The following is a 23,699-nucleotide window of genomic DNA, read 5'->3' on the forward strand; positions in this document are numbered from 1 at the left end:
GGGCTTCTTTTCCATTCTTTTGCAATTCCTTCTTAAGATCAGATATAAGACCAATTCTTTTGGCAGCGGATCTATCCAAAATATCCAGTAACATCCCTTTCCGACAAGAAGCAATGGCTTCTTTAACAATATTTAACATATCTGTCAAAATCAAATTCCAAAAACACTGCACCAACTTGCCTTCCCACCATAAAGGATAATATGTACTAAGTGCTGACAACAATTAGATCTCTTCCCTACCCCTTTTTGTAGGTGTTTTGCAGTGGAGAGAGGAAAAATCCAAGACAGTCATTTTGTCCTCTTCGCTGATTTCTTGGGCATTTTTTCAGGGACCCTTCTTCACGTGGCAATCTGTCCTGATCGGCACCGCCTGGGGGGCAGCGCTCTGGCCCAGTGCTTCTCTCAGCTGGGGGACGTTTCGCCAGACCTGGATAATCCCAGCACCCTTGCTTCCTGCTTCCAAGTCACCCAGAGTCTGCTACAAGGTAAGCATGCGTTGAACAAGGACAGGGTCACCCCTGGCCTGCCCACCCCCAGACGCAGCCCTGCCAGTCCCAGTCTCTGGTACAAGATACCTAAATAATTGCTTATAATTCCCCATTGGGTAAAGGCACTCTAAACACACCTAAATGAAAGGCAAGCACTCCACCTCTGAGCCATGGCAGAAGGCAGGCGGAAGGTGGAAAGAAGAAGCAGGTCCCTTATACTTCTGTGATGGGAAAGAGGATTTGGGGGTAATTGAACTCTGCACCAAAGAAAAAGGAATACTCTTTGACCTGGGTAAACTGAGCACAAGTGCATGTATGTGCTTATTAATGTATTTTAAATCTTTTGTTGGACGCTGCCCAGAGTGGCTGGAGAAACGCAGCCAGATGGGCAGGGTATAAATAATAAATTATTATTATTATTATGCGTAATTCTGCTTCTGTTTGCCATAAGGAAGGGGCAATTTGTAGAATTTGTACTGTTAAAACAGAAAAGGGTCAAACCATCGCAAGAGGTTTTGACATTTTGGGAGATTAGATAGTTACAATGGAATTGTCTTGGGGGTAGGGTGCACATTTTATTATTATTATTATTACTTTGTCAAAAATAAAAATAAAATGAAGGGGTAACAAGTTTTGCAGGGCTATGAAGTCAAGCTCTTTGACTTCTACAGATCCTGCTCTTACCTTGCCCAGCGTTGTGTACAAGCCAGCTTCCTATCTATACTAGAAACTTCCTTTTCAAATTAAATAAAACATGAGGTTCTTGGGACTGCAGAAGCTGCTGTTCCAGTAGCAAAGTCTCTCTTGTGTGTGTTTTTAACAAAGCTGAAGACAGCACTCGGCCACACAGACAAATTTCTTCTGCCACACAGATGAATTTATTTCTCTCTCCCACAGACGCAGTGATTTCCGCAGGGCATGACGTGAGCGACGGCGGCCTCTTGACTTGCATGCTAGAAATGGCCTTTGCCGGGAACTGCGGTGCCCACATTGAACTGGGGGCGCCTGGAGTCAATGGTCAGTGAGTTAGGGAGAAGAGGAGTTGTGGCATGGGAGTTTGAGGGTGGCACTAAGCTTGGGTTGCTGTCGGAGATTGGCTGATTTGGAACAAGATATTCAGTGGAGAGAGAGAGAGCGTCAAAGGGAAGTCCTTGGCAAATGAATGTGCAGGGCAGGGGTAGCTGGGATAGTGCCTTGAGATCAAAGCATGAGCGGGAGAGTTGGTCACGGGTAGAGAAGAAGGATGCTTTTGAATTATGGTGCTGGAGGAGACTCTTGAGAGTCCCATGGACTGCAAGAAGATCAAACCTATCCATTCTTAAGGAAATCAGCCCTGAGTGCTCACTGGAAGGACAGATCGTGAAGCTGAGGCTCCAATACTTTGGCCACCTCATGAGAAGAGAAGACTCCCTGATGTTGGGAAAGATGGAGGGCACAAAGAGAAGGGGACGACAGAGGACGAGATGGTTGGACAGTGTTCTCGAAGCTACCAGCATGAGTTTGACCAAACTGTGGGAGGCAGTGGAAGACAGGAGTGCCTGGTGTGCTCTGGTCTATGGGGTCACGAAGAGTCGGGCACCACAAACGACTAAACAACAACAACAAAGAAAAGAAGGGCATGGAGAACGTTGGGTGGAGAAGGATGAAAAGATTTCCTTGACCTGGATCTGAGAATGCAGCTGCAGCTGCTGTCCATTGGGTCTGATGAGGTGGAAAGCTGGGAGCCGACAGCAGGTGGTGCCAGAGCCCAGAGCAGGCAGAGCCAATTCTGTTCCCATCCGCCTCCCTGTTGAGTTCTGCAAGAAGCAAGGCTAAGACAAAGGAGGAGGCACTGGTAGTCATTGCAGGCCATAGGTGTAGCAGCAATTGGCATTCAAAGAGGCCTTGGAACCTGGAAGTGGTATATACCAGCCATCCTGACTAGCAGTCACTGGTAGCCTTATGCTCCCTGAAATTTACAAAACTCATTTTGTAAAAGCCGTCTGAATTGATGGCCGTCGCCACTTCTTGTGGCTATAGTGAATCACGTCCTTTGACTATCAGACTCTGGCCCAAGACATCTTTGATGCCTAGGGCAAAGGACAAGATGGCGCCCCCTTCCACGTTCAGAAAGATCGAGAGCTGACTCAGACTTCAGCTCCAGCAACAAGAGAGCAGCACCACATCTAAGGGTTGCTGGCTGGGTTAGGGGGTACAATGCTCTCCTGATTTTGAGGGGAACAGCCAATGAGGTGCTGCTGCCACCCCTCAGTTTCTGCTGCCTGAGGCAGTTTCCTCCCTTTGTCCTATGGTCGCGCCGGCCCTATTTGACTAGGCATTGTGTCTCTTCTGAATCTTCCAGCATTCAGCTCCTGTCAGGGTGTTGCCAGCAGCTCCCGGCTGGTTGCCCAGGAAAGTATAAAGACAAGGAAAAGTTTCTTACAGTCTATTTTTCTTCTTCAATCTTTACAGAGAGAGGCTATAGAATCCAGCCTCTTGGATAATGGCATTGTCCTGAGTGAATCTCTATCCTCCCGTCTCTCCTACCTCCTCTTTCATCATCATCATCACCACCTCCTCCTCTACGGGTACCTCTGTCTTTGAGCTCTTTGCTCTCCTACTTTTAAGGCTCGCCGGGTTCTGGGCGATGGAGGGTCTGGAATGCTTTCTAATAACAATGTGTCAGCCGGGTGTTGCTCTGGCTCTCCCATGATTTCCCAGCTTTCCTCCTCATCTGCCTCTGAGCTGCGACCTCCTTCAAACCCCTGCTGTAAATCTATAGTGTCTTCCTCTTCGTCCTCCCTGGAAGGGTCAGGATGGGGAGGTAGTCTCCACCATTCCTCCTCTGCCCAGTCCCTCACAGCTCCGTTGGATGACCTCCACTGGATTGTGAGAAGGAGGAGGGCTTTTCATTTTCCTCTATAATGTCCTAGCCTCTTTACTTGCCTTTCCCCCCTTAAATTAACTAGCGCCCTTCCTTGCAACCTTCCATCGTTGTTTTGCTTGTCCTTTTCCGGTTCCCTCACCCTAACGCAGTCACACTTCCTCTCTTCCCTTAGCCCTTGATGTCCTCTTTGCTGAGGAGCTGGGCCTGGTGCTAGAGGTGCCCCGTGCGGCGGCGGCCGACGTCTGCCAACGGTACCGGCGGGCTGGCGTGCGGTGTGTGCCAGTTGGGCATTCAGGCCCCCGGGGCCCTAATGCTATGGTGAGTGTGGACGTGAGCCCTGGGGGGCAGCAGTGGGGCTGGTGGCGGGAAGACTTGCTTAAAGGGTTGCTGTTAGAGTTTATTTCCAGACCGTCTTTCAACCAAGAAAGACGCTCCGAGGCAGCTCACAAAGGATACCACACAAACACAACTTTCGAGTAAAAAAACAAAAAAACCCTTTCTAGTTATTTATTTCATTTATATCCGACCCCTTTTCTCTGAGGAGGCGGCGTGCATGGTTTTTCCCCTCTTCCTCCTTTTATCTGCACAACACGCCTGTGAGGTAGGCTAGGCTGAGAGGCAGTAGCTGGCCCAAGGTCACCCAGTGAGCTTCATGGTTCAACTATGGAACTCACTCCCACAGGAAACAGTGATGGCCACCAACTTGGATGGTGTGTGTGTGTGTGTGTGTGTGTGTGTGTGTGTGTGTGTGTGTTTATATATAGAGCCAGTGTGGTGTAGTGGTTAAGAGTGGTAGTCTTGTAATCTGGGGAACCGGGTTCGCGTCTCCGCTCTTCCACATGCAGCTGCTGGGTGACCTTGGGCCAGTCACACTTCTTTGAAGTCTCTCAGCCCCACTCACCTCACAGAGTGTTTGTTGTGGGGGAGGAAGGGAAAGGAGAATGTTAGCCGCTTTGAGACTCCTGAAGGGGAGTGAAAGGCGGGATATCAAATCCAAACTCTTCTTCTTCTTCTTCTTCTTCTTCTTCTTCTTATATGTATGTATGTATGTATGTATGTATGTATGTATATATGTATATGTGTGTGTGTATCTGTAAATTTTTATTAACTTTTCTGTTTTACAATTTAGAATATGCATTTAGACAACCTTAACATATCAATGACTTCCCTTCTTCTTTTTCCATGGTTGATTTTGCATGCCATAAATCCCTGCATATTTTATATAAACGAAACCATTCAGTATTCCGTTATTACTTCCATCAAAACTTATTTACACTATTGAATTTACCCTAATGCTGCCAACGTTTTCAAGTGTACACAATTTCCCCCCATATATTCAATAAACATTTTCCATTCTTCTTTAAACGTATGTTCTTTTTGTTCTGTTGTTCTGTATGTTAGGTCCACAAGCTGCACATATTCGATCAGTTTAAGTTGCCGTTCTTCTTTAGTTGGGACCTCACTCATTTTCCATTTTGGGGCTAACAAAACACGGACCGCAGTAGTGGCCTACATAAATAACCTTTTTTGACACCTGGGAATTTCCATCTGAATCATCCCAAACAAAAAGGACTCTGGTGTTTGTTTGGGGGGGGGGGTGGGGAAGGTGCTTTTAAACATTTTTTTTCCAATTCATTATAAATTATTTCCAAATACTCTTTTACCCTTTTACAGGTCCACCACATGGCCAAGCAGGAATTTGGTCTTCCCACTTACTCCCCCTCCTTTTTTTAATTTGCATTTTATTTATTTGTTAACATTCTTATATTACATTGGTAAACGTTGTCATATTATATTACAGGACTTACTATAATATAATTTCCAACATGTATACAAAAATTATATACAAATTTTATATACCTAGAAAGAAAATGAAAAAAGGAACAAAAAGTAAAAACAAAAACAATTCCCCCCCCAAAAATCATATACATACCAACACACTAGACTTCCTATCTATCCCGTTGTATATTCCTTTTTTACACATGAATGTACTCTTATTATTGTATATTTCTTTGCATTTTATCTAATACATTCCTATATCAATATGTGCTTTTAGTCTTTTTTCTCAACTCAGTCTCACTCCAACGTCAATCAAATGCCAGCATAGATAGCGAAACTTTACTGTATTTTTGAACATATGTTTTATATCTATCCCACTTTTCCATAAATTTTTGTTTCGAATTGCCTCTCAGGGTGTTTGTTAACTGAGCCATTTCAGCAAATTCTTGTAGCTTGTAATGCAGTCCACTTACTCCCCTCTTTACGGTTTTTCCATCTCCCACTCCCAATGCCCCCCGCTTTTTGTTGTTGTTGTTGTTAACTTGCTGCCTTGTTGTGACGCTTTGCAGATCCAGGTCACCGTGAACGGCCAGGAAGTGTTGGCAGAAAAAGTGTCCACCTTGCGCGGCTGGTGGGAAGACACGAGCTTCCAGCTGGAGAGGCTGCAAGCGAACCCGGACTGTGTGGCCCAAGAAGAGGCAGGGCTGACCAAGCGCACGGAGCCCAGCTACACCCTGACCTTTAACCCCCAGGAAGAACTTCCCCTGCTGCAGGAAATGGGTATGGGGCAGACCAGGGCCAAGAAGAGGGGTGGGGAAAGGGGGGGGGCCGCCTGGTACCTAAGTAAAGGTTGTCGACCCCTTGAAAGGAAGGAGCCTCAATTAGCTAGGCAACTTGAACTTCAGTTGGTCTACTCTGAGTTGGGCTAGTGCAAGATACCACCCTGAGAAAAAGGAAATAGAGCTGTTGCCTGACCTCTTAGCAGATTAATTTTAGCAAATAAATTGATTGCATTTGCATTTGGGTAAAAACAGTGGCGATGAAGTGAGAAGTGTATACTTTATTAGCTTTGGATAACATGCATGAGCCGCTGTAGGCGTGATCTTAGGAGAGACATCCTTTTGCGAGAGGAAATGGGGGATTCATTTTCTGAGATGTGATATTTGTAAGTACAGTCAAACCTCGGTTGTTGAACGTAATCCATTCTGGAAGTTCATTTGGCTTCCGAAATGTTCGACAACTGAGGTGTGGCTTCTGATTGGTTGCAGGAGCATCCTGCTCTCAAGCAGAAGCTGCGTCGGACGTTTGGCTTCCAAAAAATGTTCGAAAACCGGAGCGTTTACTTCCGGTTTTTTTGCATTTGGGAACCAAAATGTTCCAAAACAGAGGCATTCAGGAACTGAGGTTTGACTGTACCTGTATTAAAAATTACGTTTTAAAAAAACCCTGCCCACTTAATCAAGAACACTTTTTGAGTTGACTTAATCAGTAAGGCCACTTTTTTTAGTTGACTTTATTTTGAATTGTGAAATTGATTAATTGTTCATGGTAAAACCTTGCAGCCTAATCATGAAGGGATGACAACAAACCGTGTGTCTTTTCCCTACAGCCCTTCCTGCCCCCCGTGTCGCCATCCTTCGTGAAGAAGGGAGTAACGGGGACCGTGAAATGGTGGCGGCGCTCCTCATGGGTGGCTTCCAGGTGAGCAGACCAATGTGGATTTAGTGAAGGCATCGCCCACAAGTGCTTTGAGATGAAGATCTCTAACCTAATAATGTCAGGAGAGCCCTGCAGGATCAGGCCCCAGGTGCAACTCCTCCAGCATTCTGTTCTCACAGCGGCCAAGCAGATACACTCTCCCCTCTTGTGATGGCACTCAGAGGCATAAAATGATCTCTGGCACTGGAGGTGGATCTCGGCCATTGACAAGTGGAATAACTGTGTCTTAGTTTAGCTGAAGTGAAGGCACGAGTCAGGTGTTGGTCATCAGGTGAACTGTGCGTAAGCAAGCTGCCAGCTACCTCTGCGGAGGCTCTTTATTAGCACAGTATGCAAAACCAGTCAAATACATTTTGGACTGTGACCTTTACACATCTTCCAATCCCGAGATCAAGGGGTGGTACAAGGTTATTTTGGCACCTGTTTCCACCACGTCATTTTCCCCTTGCACAATGTTTAATCGAAAGAGACAAAGGTCATCAGACTACTAAGAGAGCAAAAGGTTAGATAGAGGGCATGATGTTCAGACAGCTGAGGCCTGTCTGCAGGTGGAAGTGTGCTCCACACCTGGCGATCATTCCTTCATTCAGCGGTTGGCAAACTAAGGTCCCCGGGACAGATCAGGCCCCCCTGGGTCCTGCATCTGGCCCGTGCTGCGAAGCCAGAACCCGCTGTGAAGCCGAGACTCCCGGTGATGGCGACGGAAGGAAAAGGCCGAGTGGTGGTGGTGGCTCTGCCAATCAAATGCCGTGCCTGGTTAACTCAGTGGTGTTTGATTGGCAGAGATGTCCTCATGCTGCCCTGAGGTAAACCAGGCATGGTGTTTGATTGGCAGAGCCACCACCACCACTTGACCTTTTCCTTCCGTCGCCGCCACCACCCTGGTGCTCCTGTGGGCCAGAGAGCGGAGCGGACGAGCTCACTCTGCCTACCCACAAGAAGCAGCAGCTGTGGCGGTAGCCCCTGGGCAGGTAAGTGCAGCGGGTGGGGGTGGGGAGGAGGACTACTTGCCCCCCCATGCCTCTTCTTCCAGCCCCCCCCCCCAGTGCCGCTTCTCCAGCCCAACACAAGGTCTGAGGGACAGTGGACCGGCCTGCTGCTAAATTTGTTTGCTGACCCCTGTCTTAGTTATTTATTACACTTAACATACAGTGGTACCTCTGGATACGAACAGGATCCGTTCCGGATCCCGTTCGCATCCTGACGTGAACACGATCCGTGTTTGCGGGTCACGATTCACCGCTTCCGCACATGCGCGTGACGTCATTTTGACCGTCTGCGCATGCGCAAACAGCAAAACCTGGAAGTAACACTCTGTTACTTCCGGGTCGCTGCGGAGCGCAACTGAAAGCACTCAACCTGAAGCAACTACAACCCGAGGTATGACTGTACCATATTTTCCTCTGAGGAGCTCAAGATTTGTATTCGTGTTTCTCCTCTTTCCTCATTTTATCCTCACAACAAACCCTGTGAGGCAGGTTAGGCTGAGTGACCAGGCTGAGTGTGAGCTTCATGGCTGAGTGAGGATTTGAACCCTGGTCTCCCAGGCCGTAGCCTGGCACTATGCCACACAACATGGAGTAGGTTCATTGAGATTAATGGACGTACAGTGGTGCCCTGCAAGACGAATGCCTTGCAAGACGAAAAACTCGCTAGACGAAAGGGTTTTGCGTTTTTTGAGTGTTCTGCAAGACGAATTTCCCTATGGGCTTGCTTCGCAAGACGAAACTGTTGGAAATCAAGCCTTTATCAGGAGAAACTGGCCACTCTCCAGGCACCCAGCTTGATTTCCTGTTGACCTCCCTGTCTGCATTCCCAGCAGGATACAGGCTAGGTCGCGATAGGCGATCCTTCTCAGCGTGAGAAGAACACACCTCCTCTTTCCTGCCCCCCGGGCAGGGGAAAGAGATAGACAGAAACGTATTTACATGCCTTTATTTCTGTCTTTGCAGCGTTACAGAAAACATGACTGCTCTCTTCATACTCCTGCAGTCAGTGGCGTAGCATGGGGGGTGCAGGGGGGCCGGCCGCACCGGGCGCAACATCTGGGGGGGGCGCGCTCGCACTCGCAGCTCTCTGCCCCTACCTGGCTCACTCACTCTCTCTCACTGCAGTGCTGGCTGTGCGAATCCGATCCAAGCCGCTGGGTCACCGCCCACTGTGGAGGGGGTGGGTGCCAGGCGTGCGGTGCGGAGAGAGAGCGAGGGACTATCTGGGGGAGGGACAGTGCAGCGGCCGCCCAGCGCAGCGCTGAGCGCGGGAGAGAACCACACCAGCCCAGCCCAGGCAGCAGCAAGAAGAAGCTGGCAGCGGCGGCAGGTTAGGGGTTAGGGGGCGCAAATTACTTGCCTTGCCCCGGGTGCTGACAACCCACGCTACGCCGCTGCCTGCAGTTGAGAGAGAACAAACACTTCCTGTCCAGCTCATATTACACTCTGAGCTAATTCCGGTGCATTGCCCTGTGAATTGACTGTCCCTCTGTTTCCCACGGAACAGTCCCAACATTCCATCATGTTTTGTTTTCAAGCTACCAGCAGCTCGCAGCTGCATTGCTTCAATATCGTAACTTGCAAGTTCTTGCGAGTTTGTTTCCTTTTTCTTAAAGCCGCTAATAGCCGCTAAGCCGCTAATAGCCGTGCTTCGCAAGACGAAAAAACCGCAAGACAAAGAGACTCGCGGAACGGATTAATTTCGTCTTGCGAGGCACCACTGTAAGTCATTTCAGCGGGTCTCCCCTCAGTAGGACTTTAACATTGGATATCACCGAAAAACTGAAGGAACAGGAACCTCACGCAAGGAGTTGGATCTCCTCCCCGCAATGTTTCTGTCACTTCGATCCCCTCCCTTCCTGAAAGGCCTCCTCTTTATTGTCTTCTCTCCGCCCTCACTTCAGGTCTGGGACCTCACCATGCAAGACTTGTGCTCGGGCGAGATGACGCTGGACTCCTTCCGTGGCCTGGTGTTTGTCGGAGGGTTCAGCTATGCAGATGTTTTGGGTTCTGCCAAAGGTCAGCCTTGCCTCTTGCAAGGAACGGGGCCGTCCGCTTGCCTCGGGTCGAGGAGAAAGCTTCCACCCAATCTAGTGGCAAGGGATGGCGGCCTTGTTGCTGGGTTTTGGGCAGGGGATTCCTACCTGCCTCACGCTCTTTGGGAGATGCTGTTGCCGCTGATGCCACGATAGCTGTGGGGTCTTTGGCGTGCGGTCCAGAAGGGCTTGCAAAATCCAGACAATTCATCTCCTTTTTTCTTGCTTGCAGGCTGGGCAGCTTCGGTGACCTTTAACCGCAGGGCGCAGGCTCAGTTCCAGGCCTTTCATCGGCGCAGAGACACCTTCAGCCTGGGCATCTGCAATGGCTGCCAGCTGATGGGACTGCTAGGCTGGGTGGGGACCAAGAGCGCTGATGTGCAAGATGAAGGTAAGCGAGTTGGTAGTGGAATGGACTCCCTCGGAAGATGGTGCCCTCTTCTTCACTGGGGGCGTTGAATCAGAGATTGGATGGCCATCTGTTGGGGGCTTTTTACAGTGGTACCTCGGGTTACATACGCTTCAGGTTACAGACTCCCCTAACCTAGAAATAGTACCTTGGATTAAGAACTTTGTTTCAGGATGAGAACAGAAATCACACGGTGGTTGTGCGGCAGCAGCGGGAGGCCCCATTAGCTAAAGTGGTGCTTCAGGTTAAGAACAGTTTCAGGTTAAGAACGGACCTCCGGAACGAATTAAGTACTTAACCCAAGGTACCACTGAAGTTGTGATTCCTGCTTTTCAGGGGGTTTGGGTTAGGGGACCCTTCATGATTCCAGGAAACTTGGAATAAGGGTATGCTTGCTTTGCACCCTGAATGCTGCTCTGGTCAAAGGTGGATTGAGGCAAGGTTACCAGACGCCCCCGTTTCCCAGGGACAGTCCCCGGATTTACAAATCAGTCCCCATACAAAATCCATTGAAGTTGAAAAGTGTCCCCGGATTCATTGAAAAAAAATCTGGTAACCTTAGTTTGAGGATCGTTGGAAACATTGGCCTGCTAAAAACTTAATTGCTTTGGCAAGCCTCTCCAGGTATGTCACATGTTTTAATGTTTTCAGCTTATTGTTGATATTAATCATTCTTTGATTTTTTTTTAAATACTTGCTTCGGCTTTTTTTACTGACAATGTCATTGTTTTATTTAAACCATGTTGAGGTTTGTTTGGTGTGTTTTTTTACAACCAAGCAGTATGTAAATCACATGAAATTAAAAAAAGAGATATGAAAATTTTCTTGATCTTGGTTATTATTCCAGGTGGCGCCATCCAGCCAGGGGTGCTGCTGAGTCCCAACAATTCTGGGCGCTTTGAGTCTCGTTTTGTGAGCGTCGGCATCGAGGAGAGTCCGGCACTGCTGTTGCGGGGCATGGCTGGTTCTACCCTGGGCATCTGGGTGGCACATGGAGAAGGTCATCTTTGTTTTAAAAAATTGAGTGGGGTGGGGAGAGGGTTCATAATTAGGTTTAGAAAAACCTTCAGTGCAAGTAACTGGAAATGGGGATAAAACACCAGTGATTTCTGAAAGGCATAAAAAAATTTAAGGGGTTATACACTAATATGTAAAATGACAAATTATATTTATTTTAGAGACAGGAATTAAACATGCTTGATTGATAGAAAAAAATGTTTGCAGTTTTAACTGGCTTTCTGTAATGTTTGAAGAAATGTATTCAATATGTTGACCTTAGAGCTCTGGTGCATGTAACAGCGTTGACTTTTAATAACATAATTACAATAATTAATAAGCTTCAGTACTGGGAGCTGGAGGCCGCCTTTTTCATTTTTTAAACATTTCTATTTTTTAAGAGAACACAAAAGCATGCAAATATGAAAAAACCAAGACATAAAGCTCAAAATGCAAGAAGCTAAACAATGCACACTCTTTATCAAGAGGAGCTATTGGGAATGGGGTTAAGAGAAAAGAAACCTTTTTTCAAGTCCAGTGATCCCTCTGACTTATGCTAACACCACTGCCAGACCTTGCGTGTGTGTGCATGTTCTCCTGGGAAAGATTCTAATTCCAGTAAGAAATCCCCCCCTGGTTTGTTTGTTTTTAGAATTCAACACAAAGCATTGAGAAAACTGCCTTGTTCATGTGGCTTTGTGGCCGCATTTGCAAGTTCCTACTGGACTGAGAGTAATCTAGGCTGGCCAATGGAGAGAGGCTGCCGCATAAATATTGTGAGAGTCCACGACTCATCACTCACCTTTTCCCCCTTCCTCTTCCTGCAGGTCGGATGCGATTCCGCTCAGATGAAGTCCTGGCCCAGGTGCGCTCTGCTCGCTTGGCGCCTCTCCGCTACGTGGATGACCAGGGTCTGCCAACTGAGGAGTACCCTATGAATCCCAATGGGTCTCCACTGGGCATTGCGGGCATTTGCTCTCCCGATGGGCGCCACTTGGCGATGATGCCTCACCCTGAGCGATGTGTCCTTCCCTGGCAGTGGCCTTGGATGCCCGCCTCCTGGCGCCAGTCTCTGAAGGTCTCCCCGTGGCTCCGCATGTTCCAGAACGCCTGCGAGTGGTGCTTGCGCTATCCCCAGGGCCAGCCTTGACCTTGCTTTCCGCTGCCTTTCTGAAAACTTTCTACACCCACTCACAAGCTACACTGCACCATCAATTGCAAGCTGGACTAGACAAGATTAGACACGGTCCCTGTGCTGTGGATGCAAAACTTTCCAGTGCTGTTATCCTCATACATAATCTAGGTCCCTAGCCCCCACACCCGCAACACACATTTGAATGAACTTAGGGAGGGGTCAAGGAAGAACGGATGTGCAGTCCCTCCAGTGGGCACAGGGGGGTGACATTGTGCAATAAATAAGTTGGTTTGTACCAATCCAATTGTGGAACAACGTGGGACCAATGGAGTTTCTATATTGCCAATAAAAGCAAATTTGAATTTAGAAATATGCACCTGTGTGTCTGTGGCCTGTTTTTGTTTTCCTTTGTAAACTAGGAAAGAAAATCTCAGATGTGAGTATGAGTGTACTGAATTGTTTCATTTACTTGAGTTAACTGCCCAGTGGTCCACAGCATACATCTATTAATTAATTAATTAGTTAATTACCTGTAAATAAATATATATTAAATTTAATGTTTAATAAACCAAGGTATACAGGCTAACATGCCCTCTGCCATTTGAACCCGGTCTTCTAGCCACAGGGTTCCCCCCGTTCCGCTCAATCAACAGTCTAACCCTCTGAAAGGATATTGTCAAGGTTGGTGGAAAGTCAAGTGGCAAAATGAAGCTGTTGGCTACAACTTCTCACTCCCAAAGGCAAAATACATGGGAAAATCTTTAATATAGGAAAAGGCATAAATCCCAAATTACCAAATAAATAAATAAAAATAAAACACACATTTTAAAAAATCCGTAATGCTGAAGAAGGGAAAATGCAATGTTACAGTGAGATGCATAGTAGCTGAAGTCCAAAGAGGCCATTTATTGGATCTGTTATAAGGCATTCCTTTGTTAACAACATAAGAATAGCTGCACTGGATCAGGAATAAGATCCATCTAGTCTAAAACTCCATTTCCATTGTGGCCAGTCAGATGTAACAGGAAGGGCGGTAGAGCATCTTCCTTGCATGCAAGAAGTCCCAAGAAGTCAGTGTGGACAGTACTGAGCTAGATGGTGGTCTGACTCTGTGTAAAGGCAGCTTCTTAATGTTTCCATGCCACTTAGCAGCTCATGAGGAGGATGTGAAGGCAACAGTCCTCCACTAATGCCTGTTGGCATTTGACCACAGGTTTTTGAGGTTCTATACAGGAATCTTGCTCTTCTCTCATATTATTTGCTGTTCCTGTGCTCAGAAAGGAAAAAACCAAGCCTTTGAAGGACAAAAGCCCTCAATTTCATGCAGAGCTTCTGATCTCATAAACCAGATGTACATTGAGCAAAGACACTGAGATCCCAAGAAATCCAGTTAGTCATACACTGAAAGGCCTTGGACCAATCACCCCTTAATGCCTCTGGCCTTGACTAGTTGTTCCTCTGCAGATGCTTGACTGACTTCTTTGTGGGGTTGTTGTTTTTTTAAAACAAGGAGCCACTAATGGAAGAGAGGGCCGGTGCAGGCAATTGAGGGTTGGACAAGCATGGATGAATGCCGTCCACCCAGGAGCAAAAGAGACAACTCGGCTATGAAGCTCACTGGGTGACCTTTCAGCCCTAACATACCTCACAGGGTTATTTTAAGGATGAAATCAGGGAGAACCACTATAATCGTGGAGGAAAGATGGGATACAATTGAAATAAACACCAGTTCAAAGTGCCTTGAAATTATATAAACAACTACCTGACATTCAGAAATAAAAAAATCCTTCCAGTAGCACCTTTAAGACCAACTAAGTTAGTTCTTGGTATGAGCTTTCGTGTGCAAGCACACTTCTTCAGATACACTGAAACAGAAGTTGCCAGATCCTTCTATATAGTGAGAAGGTGGGGAGGGGTATTACTCAGAAGGGTGGTGGGAATTGGAGATTGGCAGATAGCTGAGATGAGCCTGCTGACGACTCTTAAGGACTGTAATAGGTATTACAGGAAAAGGCAAGGGGTGAGAAGGTGAGAAATGGTTTAGTCATGTATAGTCATGTACAATCTCCAATTCCCACCACCCTTCTGAGTAATACCCCTCCCCACCTTCTCACTATATAGAAGGATCTGGCAACTTCTGTTTCAGTGTATCTGAAGAAGTGTGCTTGCACACGAAAGCTCATACCAAGAACTAACTTAGTTGGTCTTAAAGGTGCTACTGGAAGGATTTTTTTATTTTTGACTATGGCAGACCAACACGGCTACCTATCTGTAACTGACATTCAGAAGACATCTTAAGGCAGCCCTGTTCAGTTTTTAATGTGTGACACCTTAGTGTATTTTTGGTCTTTGTGGAAGCCGCCCAGAGTGGCTGGGGAAACCCAGCCAGATGGGTGGGGTACAAATAAATTATTATTATTATTATTATTATTATTATTATTATTATTATTATTATTTGCAAATACCGTAAGGGTTCTTTTTTTAAAAAGGAGGGGTGAGGTTGATGCTCTCCCCTAGTAGAATAAATAATATTGAGAGCAGGCCAGAAATAAAAATAAAACCACATTATAAACCCATTATTTCCCTAATCTGACTGAATCAGACCTCTGCAGGGACCCTCATAGGCGATGGATGGAGGATCCAAGCGTGCTCAACCGACGCACCGCCGTCTGACTTTTACGCTGCTAAAAATATTTGCAACTGCTAAGCACATTGAGTGTGTATATTGTAGTATGTAGTTATGGAAGCTTTCAAAAGCAAGCGGCCGGTTAGCTCAGTTGGTTAGAGCGTGGTGCTAATAACGCCAAGGTCGCGGGTTCGATCCCCGTACGGGCCAGCTGTGATTTACCCTTTTGTTAAAATAAAAAATGCTACCTTATGAACTTTCTCGTCATATCACAGTAGGAAGTTGTACCCTTTGATGCAGTTCCAAAGGTCCTGGTAAGCACTAAAGTGAGGAGAGAAGGAATCGGAGCGTTGGGGTTCATCGTCCTAAAATCTAGAATACTGTACTGCATACAGATTGTTGCTCTTTTTCTATTGCATATTCTGTTTCTTCCACGTCGCTTTGAGTTAGATCATAAAATTCTGGCCAAACAAACAACAGTGTCCCTCGTGCATTATACCACCTCCTTTAATTGCTGTGGAACTGGAAAAGCAGAAAGAAGTCGTTGTTTGTAGCTTCCACACGTACTTCTCAATCTTCCATCCCCTTTGACTTTTTCAATCAAGTTCAATTAAAAAAGACAGCGCTTTGGTTCCACTGGGGCTCGAACCCAGGACCTTCTGCGTGTAAAGCAGACGTGATAACCACTACACTATGGAACCCACGACAGGAAGAAAGGTGGTATTTTCCTACTTATAAGAAATGTTACTGTTTTTAAAAGGGATGATTGCGAAGTTGTAGCAGCTGACTTAGTAAACAGGCTTCCCAATTGATATCAAATACAGTACTGTATATTACAAAGAAATGACACAACCTTAGAATAAACACGCGGCTGTTTTGAGCAAAAGGAAGCATCCCGAGAACTCCTACCGGAAGAGACGAGGTGGCCGAGTGGTTAAGGCGATGGACTGCTAATCCATTGTGCTCTGCACGCGTGGGTTCGAATCCCACCTTCGTCGACGCTGGTTTTTCCTTTTTTGCTATTTCTTTCATTTGTCTGTCATTCCCACAGGCAAAACCATTCTGAGCTCCCGCCCGCCCCGACTTTCTTAAGCAAACCAACATAAAGGTTAGAGATGTTTTCCTGTGTGGTGATATGATTTTCCCTTCCCATAAATTTCGTTATTTGGGCAGTGATGTCTACAAAAAAGACACTGTTTCCCAACGTCCGGCCTTCAGCTGTTTTTGGACTACAACTCCCATCATCAAGACCACTAGCAAGACCAGTGGTGGGGGATGGGAATTGTAGTCCGAAAACAACTGGAGAACCAAGGTTGGGAAACACTGGTCTAAGATAACGTGTTTATTTGCAGCCCAATACCAGAATTGGAGAAGACACGGTGAATCTGGAGGTATGCTCTATGCCTGAGATTTGTTCCTGATTTGTTACAGTTCTCTGTATGTGCTCAGAGAACTTCTCACCTCAACTGCTAAGCGCAGCTGGGACTTCTGTTGATCATGCATGAGCAAGCATCGCGCAAATGCAGTTTTCAAACTCTTGCTCTGCCTTGCAAGTATAATAACTATTATTATTATTAATAATAATCCCTCGATTCCAAGGGAGCCCAGATCATAGCAAGTTAAAAAGATACAACCACGTGGAGATGGTGTGATTTAATAAAAGCAGCAACCATCACAATAGCAATAGATCGACATCTTCAACGGTGAATGTAAAAGGCAAGGGCAAAGATGGGATTTTTACACAGGCAGAGCTTCTCATTAATGGAGAAACTATAGAGAAATGACGTCCCGCAGCGCCCGCAATGTTACAGAAATCTAATAAACTGCGTGCACAGGCCTTTCAAATTGCCGCCGCGCGCACAAACAAACGTCATGACTTTGTAAGGCTGTCTAAGGAACGTTACTTCCACAAGCAGAGTGGCGCAGCGGAAGCGTGCTGGGCCCATAACCCAGAGGTCGATGGATCGAAACCATCCTCTGCTAAAAGTATTTTTTACTTAAGGAAAAATTGGATGAATTTAAGTTGTTGCAATTCACAGGCTTGTCTTCAAGCTTCAAAATCGTGTGTGGATTTATGAGTCACCGTCAAAGGCTATAAGGAATTTGCTAAACTCCCCTTTACCCTGAAGACCATCAATGCACTTAAAACGACCTCTTCTTCTTTCAGCCCTGCTTCGATTTTATTTCACACCGAAATGTCTGTGCTATTCTTATCAGCTCCGGAAAGTTGTGGCAGCCTAACACTCTCCCGCTTCTTAGAAAGACTATCCTTAGCCCCCTCCTCACGAGTTTGTGGGTGACAATGAATGATGCTCTCCTCTCTTCTATGAAGACGAAAAAGTCCTCTGCACATGACCAATGAACTTTTCGCATGTTTATTTACATGCATTGCAGCAGGGTAGAACCTGGTCCTGCTTCTTCAGCGGTAACCCATCCCAAGGCATTTTAAACTATACAGCGCCACCGTGTGGCCGATAGATTTCCTTGATTGCGATAGATTTCACCTCCCCACGCTAGGGACTAAATGGCTGCCGCCTCCTCCGCAGATTAAGGGGAAAGGAAACTGGGGAAAGAAAGACCGTTTTCACTGAGGGTGATTCCTGCTAACAAGTTGATTTATCAGCTGATCCTCACTGTTGTTACACATGGCTCACTAAACTTCTTAAACCAGTGCGTTATAATGAAATACACTTTCTTCAACAAAGAAACCCCCTTTCTTAAGTAGTCAGGATGGCCGAGCGGTCTAAGGCGCTGCGTTCAGGTCGCAGTCTCCTCTGGAGGCGTGGGTTCGAATCCCACTTCTGACAAGCTAGCTTTTCTTGGTCAGATTTCGCGGCCGATATACTGTTTTTCACCTGGCATTTCTCCCTGCGTTACATTACCGTGCAAAACTCCGGATCACTTCATGAGAGCAATGTGTGTGCTGCCCTCTAAAAGGAAAGAAATCCTGGCATTACAGCAGTCAGATTTTTTAAGTAGCCCATGAGTACTTTTGACATGCCTATGAAAAAGAGGCTGCCTTCAGCTTCAAATCTACATTGGGGTGGGGAAGTAGAGCCAGGAACTGCTTTAAAATTGCAACGTTTCTACCCCGAGCCAATGATAGTTATGTAACCGATTATTTAGCTTCCTGCAATTAAGCGGCTTAGCGCCTTTTCTTCAAGTATTGTGTGCAGAAAATAAAAATGGAAAAAGTAGGGTGGTGGAACATGGAGACTTAAAACTCCTAAACGTAGTTGCAATGTAGTGTAGTTACTAAAGATCATTAGAAAACTAGCAAACAGATTATTCAAATTATTGCAGATAAAGATTAAGAATCGAACAGATATTCGGCAGCGGCAAGAGATAATTTAGTATCGTGTTAGCTCTTTTCCAAGACCATGTGGTGGCTCTTAAAAGAGCCTTTGTGGTGAAACAGGATTCGTGTTCTGGGGACGCAGGCGGGCGCTTCTCAGGCCCTCTCTCCGCGGATGCGCCTGGCGAGCTGGATGTCCTTGGGCATGATGGTGACGCGCTTGGCGTGGATGGCGCACAGGTTGGTGTCCTCGAACAGGCCCACCAGGTAAGCCTCGCTCGCCTCCTGCAGAGCCATCACGGCCGAGCTCTGGAAGCGCAGGTCCGTCTTGAAGTCCTGCGCGATCTCGCGCACCAGGCGCTGGAAAGGCAGCTTGCGGATCAGCAGCTCCGTCGACTTCTGGTAGCGGCGGATCTCGCGCAGCGCCACGGTGCCCGGCCGGTAGCGGTGGGGCTTCTTCACTCCGCCCGTGGCCGGCGCGCTCTTCCGGGCGGCTTTGGTCGCCAGCTGCTTGCGAGGTGCCTTCCCGCCAGTCGACTTGCGAGCCGTCTGCTTTGTACGGGCCATCTTCCTCTTCGCGCAGATAGAACTTTCTTCTTCAGAAAGGAAAAAGAAATGAAGCCAAGGGGATATTTGGACCGCCTTTTTATAGCCAGCGGCTGCATCCTGATTGGCTGAATGAGGTCAGGGGACCGTTGCAGAATTTGAATTTCCCGGGCTCGGCATTGATTGGATAGACTTTGCAGCACCGCCCTTCGTTCTTCCGCTCCTTCCCAAGGTTTTATTTCCTAGATAGATGGAAATGCAATGCTATAAGAAATATAGGGATTAAAGTGGTTTATTCTGTTCATCCCCCCGCCCTCGGAAAACATAATAAAAGTAGGAAGAGTTTTCAACAAATGCCCACCTCATCGCAGCACTTAGCCGTAAAAATAGGTGATCTGTAGGACCCTGAATGTTAAACTACAGTGAATTTCAGTAGAGTAAGCTTAATACTGGGCACTGCATAACATACATCGAAGACTGATTGGATGCCTTAATAAATTGGTTAAGGCTGCTGCATTGCTTTGCACGCTTTCTTGGGAGTAAACTGCACTGGGCTGAGCGAGACTTCTCCGTAGACATTCATGGGATCGGGCTCCATGTCTTTATTGCAGCTCGTCTGTAACCCTATACCCACTTTCCTGGGAACAAAGTCCATTGAAATCGGACATTTCCTTCTAAAGACTAAGAATTCCTTTAGCCTTACTAAAGAAACTGAGTTGCCAGATAATGTAACTTCTGTTAACCAACGGATAATTTGAAAGACGCGCCCTAACGTGTGATTGGCTACTCAAGGGCCCCCCGCCCTCAAAATCTCGCGGGGTTTTTCATTTGAAATTGCCGCCAAAACCGCAGTGGTTTTATGCTTTCAAACATGGATTTCACAATTGTGTTCGTCTCGTAATTGTGCAATTCTATGCAGTTTCACAACATAAAAATCTCCGAGTTTAATCAGGTTACTCACAGCGGAATGGGTTAGGTTTGCAACTACGCTCATGAAATTGGACCATCAATGAAAATATTCATTGAAGGGAGAATTTAAGTGGCAAGTTCAGAAACATTTTATCTTTCTCACTTAAAACAGCCTTCTAGTAACTTTTAAGAGTGACATGTGATGTATCAGAAGCCTATATAGTTGTAACTTTTTTTCACTGCAACGAAGTAGCACAGATCACATTATTTATATTGTATCATGTGTATTGGCCTTGAAACACCTGCTTAAGGACGCACGGTTTCAAACGGCAACACTAAAAAAAACCTAAAGGTTTCATATGATCAAAGCTCTTTATGAAATTGTGGGTGGCTCTTAAAAGAGCCTTTGTGGGTTTTTTCTGCTGTAGTTCCGATGAAAAGCGATCTATTTTCCTTTGGCCTTGTGGCTCTCGGTTTTCTTGGGCAACAGCACAGCCTGGATGTTGGGGAGAACGCCTCCTTGAGCAATGGTGACTTTGCCCAGAAGCTTGTTCAGCTCCTCGTCGTTGCGGATGGCGAGCTGCAAGTGGCGAGGGATGATCCTGGTCTTCTTGTTGTCCCGGGCAGCGTTGCCGGCCAGCTCCAGGATCTCAGCAGTCAGGTACTCCAGCACAGCAGCCAAGTAGACGGGCGCTCCGGCTCCGACGCGCTCTGCGTAGTTCCCTTTGCGCAGAAGACGGTGAACACGACCCACGGGGAACTGGAGCCCGGCACGAGAAGAGCGAGTCTTGGCCTTGGCACGAGCCTTGCCTCCTTGCTTGCCACGTCCAGACATGATGCTAGTTTCAAAAGAGTATAAAGCTCACGATTCCTAGTAGACAGAACACAAGCTGAGAAACAAATGCGCTCCTCGGCCTTTTATTCAGTCCTGCGGATTGTAAGTGCGCATTCCCATTGGTTAGCTTTCGAGTTTCACCCTATCTGTCCAATTGGAAGGCCGGTGCTGTTTGCTACCCAATAGGCAGACGACATTTATGCCATCCAATAGAAATCAAAGTTTTAGAATTCTACTATTTGCATGTAACAATCTAATCGTCCAATAGGCGTCGCTGGTTTCTGAGCCAATGAGAATTCGAGTGTTTCAATCCTGCGATTAGCATGGAAGCCGTATAAATACAGGACGCTCAGCAGCTGCCTTCATTTCTTCTCGAATTTCCGGTTGTTTTGCCTGTGATTGAGTGAGTACAGCATCATGCCTGAGCCAGCCAAATCCGCTCCCGCGGCCAAGAAGGGCTCCAAGAAGGCCGTCACCAAGACGCAGAAGAAGGGCGACAAGAAGCGCAAGAAGAGCCGCAAGGAGAGCTACTCCATCTACGTCTACAAGGTGCTCAAGCAGGTCCACCCGGACACGGGCATCTCGTCCAAGGCCATGAGCATCATGAACTCCTTCGTCAACGACATCTTCGAGCGCATCGCGGCCGAGGCTTCCCGCCTGGCGCACTACAACAAGCGCTCCACCATCACCTCCCGGGAGATCCAGACCGCCGTGCGACTCCTGCTGCCCGGAGAGCTGGCCAAGCACGCCGTCTCCGAGGGCACCAAGGCCGTCACCAAGTACACCAGCTCCAAGTGAATTTCGCCTCCTCACATACCCAAAGGCTCTTTTAAGAGCCACCCACTTTTTCATAAAAAGAGCTGTTGCGACTACGTATTTTTTAATTATGTTCTTAATTTTTTTTTTTTGCATTTCTAAACTGCAGGGTGGTTTACAATATAGTAGGGTAACCAGCAGTGCTCCGCCCCAAGCTTTAAAGGCCATTAGTCAAAGGGCTGAAAAAACAGGTATGCTTTTGCCTGCAGCCTAAACAAGATAAGTAACAAAGGTGGCGGGCGAGCCTGAGGGCAGCATTGAACAAAGATGGGAGTTCCTACTATGGGAGTATCGAAACGTATCCTTATACAGTAGTACGAAGACTTTCAGGAGTGTTGTGCCACAGTTCCTTGGCTAATATCTTAATAGGAGTTTTAAGAGTGAGAGTCGAGACTTTGTCCCTCTCATTTTAAAAAAATGAGCTGATTTCTAAATTCCTCATAAAATTTATAGCTAGACTATGTTGCAACTTCAACGAATTTAATGTTGCAGTTAATATACTACAGACCCCTCTTATTTGGCTATATTAATGGCAGATAAGGGTATCTACTTCACTTCCGCATCAGTGACAGTCTCTAAATCCAAGTTGCTGGGGAGCAGCCTAAGACAGCGTTTAAAATGCATTTTGTCTCTTTAACCATGGTTGCAGTAAGTTGCAACCCTAGAAAGAAGCATTAGGGCCAGTTTATTTGACAACTCAGTAAATTAGGCTTGGTTAGAGACGTCTGTGCTTATGACATAGTCATATCCGCTTTGAAAAATTCGTATCCTTCCTCTTCTCTTTCATCCTTTCATTTGATGAGGTTTCAATGTCACGCTTCCGTGTTACGGAAAAGCGCTGCAGTGATAAATTCACATATGGATAGCTCTATTCTCCAGAGACGTTTACAAGGAGTACAGAGTTACAGCAACGCGTGACGGTAGCAGATTAATTCCTTCTAGTTTGGGTCTGCCCCAGGTATATATTGCCCGCAAATTGAGTAGCCCTGGTCTTTTTTCACACAAAAAACACGTTGTTGTGTGGTCTGCCATACTATCTTGATTAACAAGGTTGCTAGAGACCTTACTTGTGGGAGGGAGCACGATTATTAGGTTCTTTGCACATCGTAACTGGAGTTTTATTTTTCCGTGAAAGAACTCGAGGCAATTTCAGTAAATATTCCTGGTATCCCTGCTGAAAGGCGTCCAATTTCCTTTTTCCTTGTCTTCTGGCGCCGCCTTGTGATGTGATTTATAAAAAACAATGCGCAGGATGTAGAGCGTTTCCACATGGAAAGAATGAGCAACATGCAGCTGGCCGGTTAGCTCAGTTGGTTAGAGCGTGGTGCTAATAACGCCAAGGTCGCGGGTTCGATCCCCGTACGGGCCACAACATTGTATTTTATGTATGTGAAGCGTCGCAAGGCTAATATAACAGCAAACTTGAGCATATATTCCAATGGAAAGTGAGGCCTTTCTGACCCAAACTTTAACCCAAAGCATCTGAGCATTCTGGAGAAAGTTATACATCTTGCTAAATGTGTTAATAACGTTTAATGCTAAATCAGCAGGGGAAAATATTTTGCAGAGAAGCTACTAGTTTTGCTGTCCTCACAACAAGCTTAATACTAGGGCACTGAAAAGCCCAAATCAGATGTTTTAAAAGTCTTTCACCTCTTCCGATGAATGTTGAAGATGTTGGGGAGTATTGAAAACAGTACATCTTTTCATTTGTGGAACAGCTGCCAAAACTGCATCTCTGGGTGGGTGATTGATAGTAGCTTCCATGAGACATAGGAACCTGGAGTTTGAAAAAGAGCCTATGCTACACAATTTCTACTTACTTGGCTGAGGCATCTTAAGAACTTGAGTGATAGACTGTCATAATGCTCAATACCATAGGCCAATGGCCCATCTAGTCCAGCACCCTCATTCTCACAGATGCCTGTGGGAAACCAGTGAGAGCAGATCATGAACGCAAGAGCCCTCTCCCCTCCCATGGTTTCCAGCAATATTCAAAAGCATTGCTGCTTCCAAATGTGGAGGCTGAACATAGCCATCATGGCTAGTAGCCATTGATAGCTCGCCCCTCCATGAATTGGTCTAATCCTCTTTTAAAGACATCCAGGGAATTTGATACATAATAAAATAATAATAAATACGACGGTGACAGTCTCTGCCTCTTGTGGGGAGTGAGTTCCATAGTTTGATTATACATTGAGTGAAGAAGCACTTTCTTTTATCGGTCCTAAATCTTCCAACATTCAGTTCCATAG

The 23,699-nt window shown here is 46.4% G+C and overlaps 2 protein-coding genes and 1 pseudogene across 4 annotated transcripts in view; 1 reads left to right on the top strand and 2 right to left on the bottom strand.

Annotated features, from left to right (window-relative positions):
* The window catches only part of PFAS (phosphoribosylformylglycinamidine synthase), a 44,151-nt gene extending 22,651 nt beyond the window's left edge, over window positions 1–21,500 (top strand). The window contains exons 21-30 of one of the 2 annotated variants that reach the window (XM_080978731.1): window positions 330–485; window positions 1,386–1,505; window positions 3,527–3,672; window positions 5,703–5,913; window positions 6,743–6,834; window positions 9,746–9,860; window positions 10,110–10,268; window positions 11,134–11,286; window positions 12,110–12,320; window positions 21,042–21,500. In XM_080978731.1, the coding sequence (XP_080834857.1) occupies window positions 330–485; window positions 1,386–1,505; window positions 3,527–3,672; window positions 5,703–5,913; window positions 6,743–6,834; window positions 9,746–9,860; window positions 10,110–10,268; window positions 11,134–11,286; window positions 12,110–12,320; window positions 21,042–21,426 (1,748 nt within the window). In that variant the 3' untranslated portion in view covers window positions 21,427–21,500. Of the gene's footprint in view, window positions 1–329; window positions 486–1,385; window positions 1,506–3,526; window positions 3,673–5,702; window positions 5,914–6,742; window positions 6,835–9,745; window positions 9,861–10,109; window positions 10,269–11,133; window positions 11,287–12,109; window positions 12,790–21,041 lie in introns of those variants that run through there. The other variant, XM_080978730.1, reaches the window with a different exon arrangement.
* Window positions 18,384–18,905, bottom strand: LOC308460736 (histone H3.2; the record flags this gene model as incomplete). The annotated part of the gene is made up of 1 exon (XM_080977252.1): window positions 18,384–18,905. One exon carries the CDS (start codon window positions 18,903–18,905, stop codon window positions 18,495–18,497), a length of 411 nt encoding a protein of 136 aa, XP_080833378.1. The 3' UTR covers window positions 18,384–18,494.
* LOC308460959 (histone H2A type 2-C pseudogene) lies at window positions 20,153–20,779 on the bottom strand (annotated as a pseudogene). The gene has a single exon. The product of its transcript is annotated as a histone H2A type 2-C pseudogene (transcript).
* Window positions 21,501–23,699: the final 2,199 nt, after the last annotated feature.

This window comes from Podarcis pityusensis, assembly GCF_964106645.2.
Source record: "Podarcis pityusensis genome assembly, chromosome: 13".
Classification (NCBI taxonomy): domain Eukaryota; kingdom Metazoa; phylum Chordata; class Lepidosauria; order Squamata; family Lacertidae; genus Podarcis; species Podarcis pityusensis.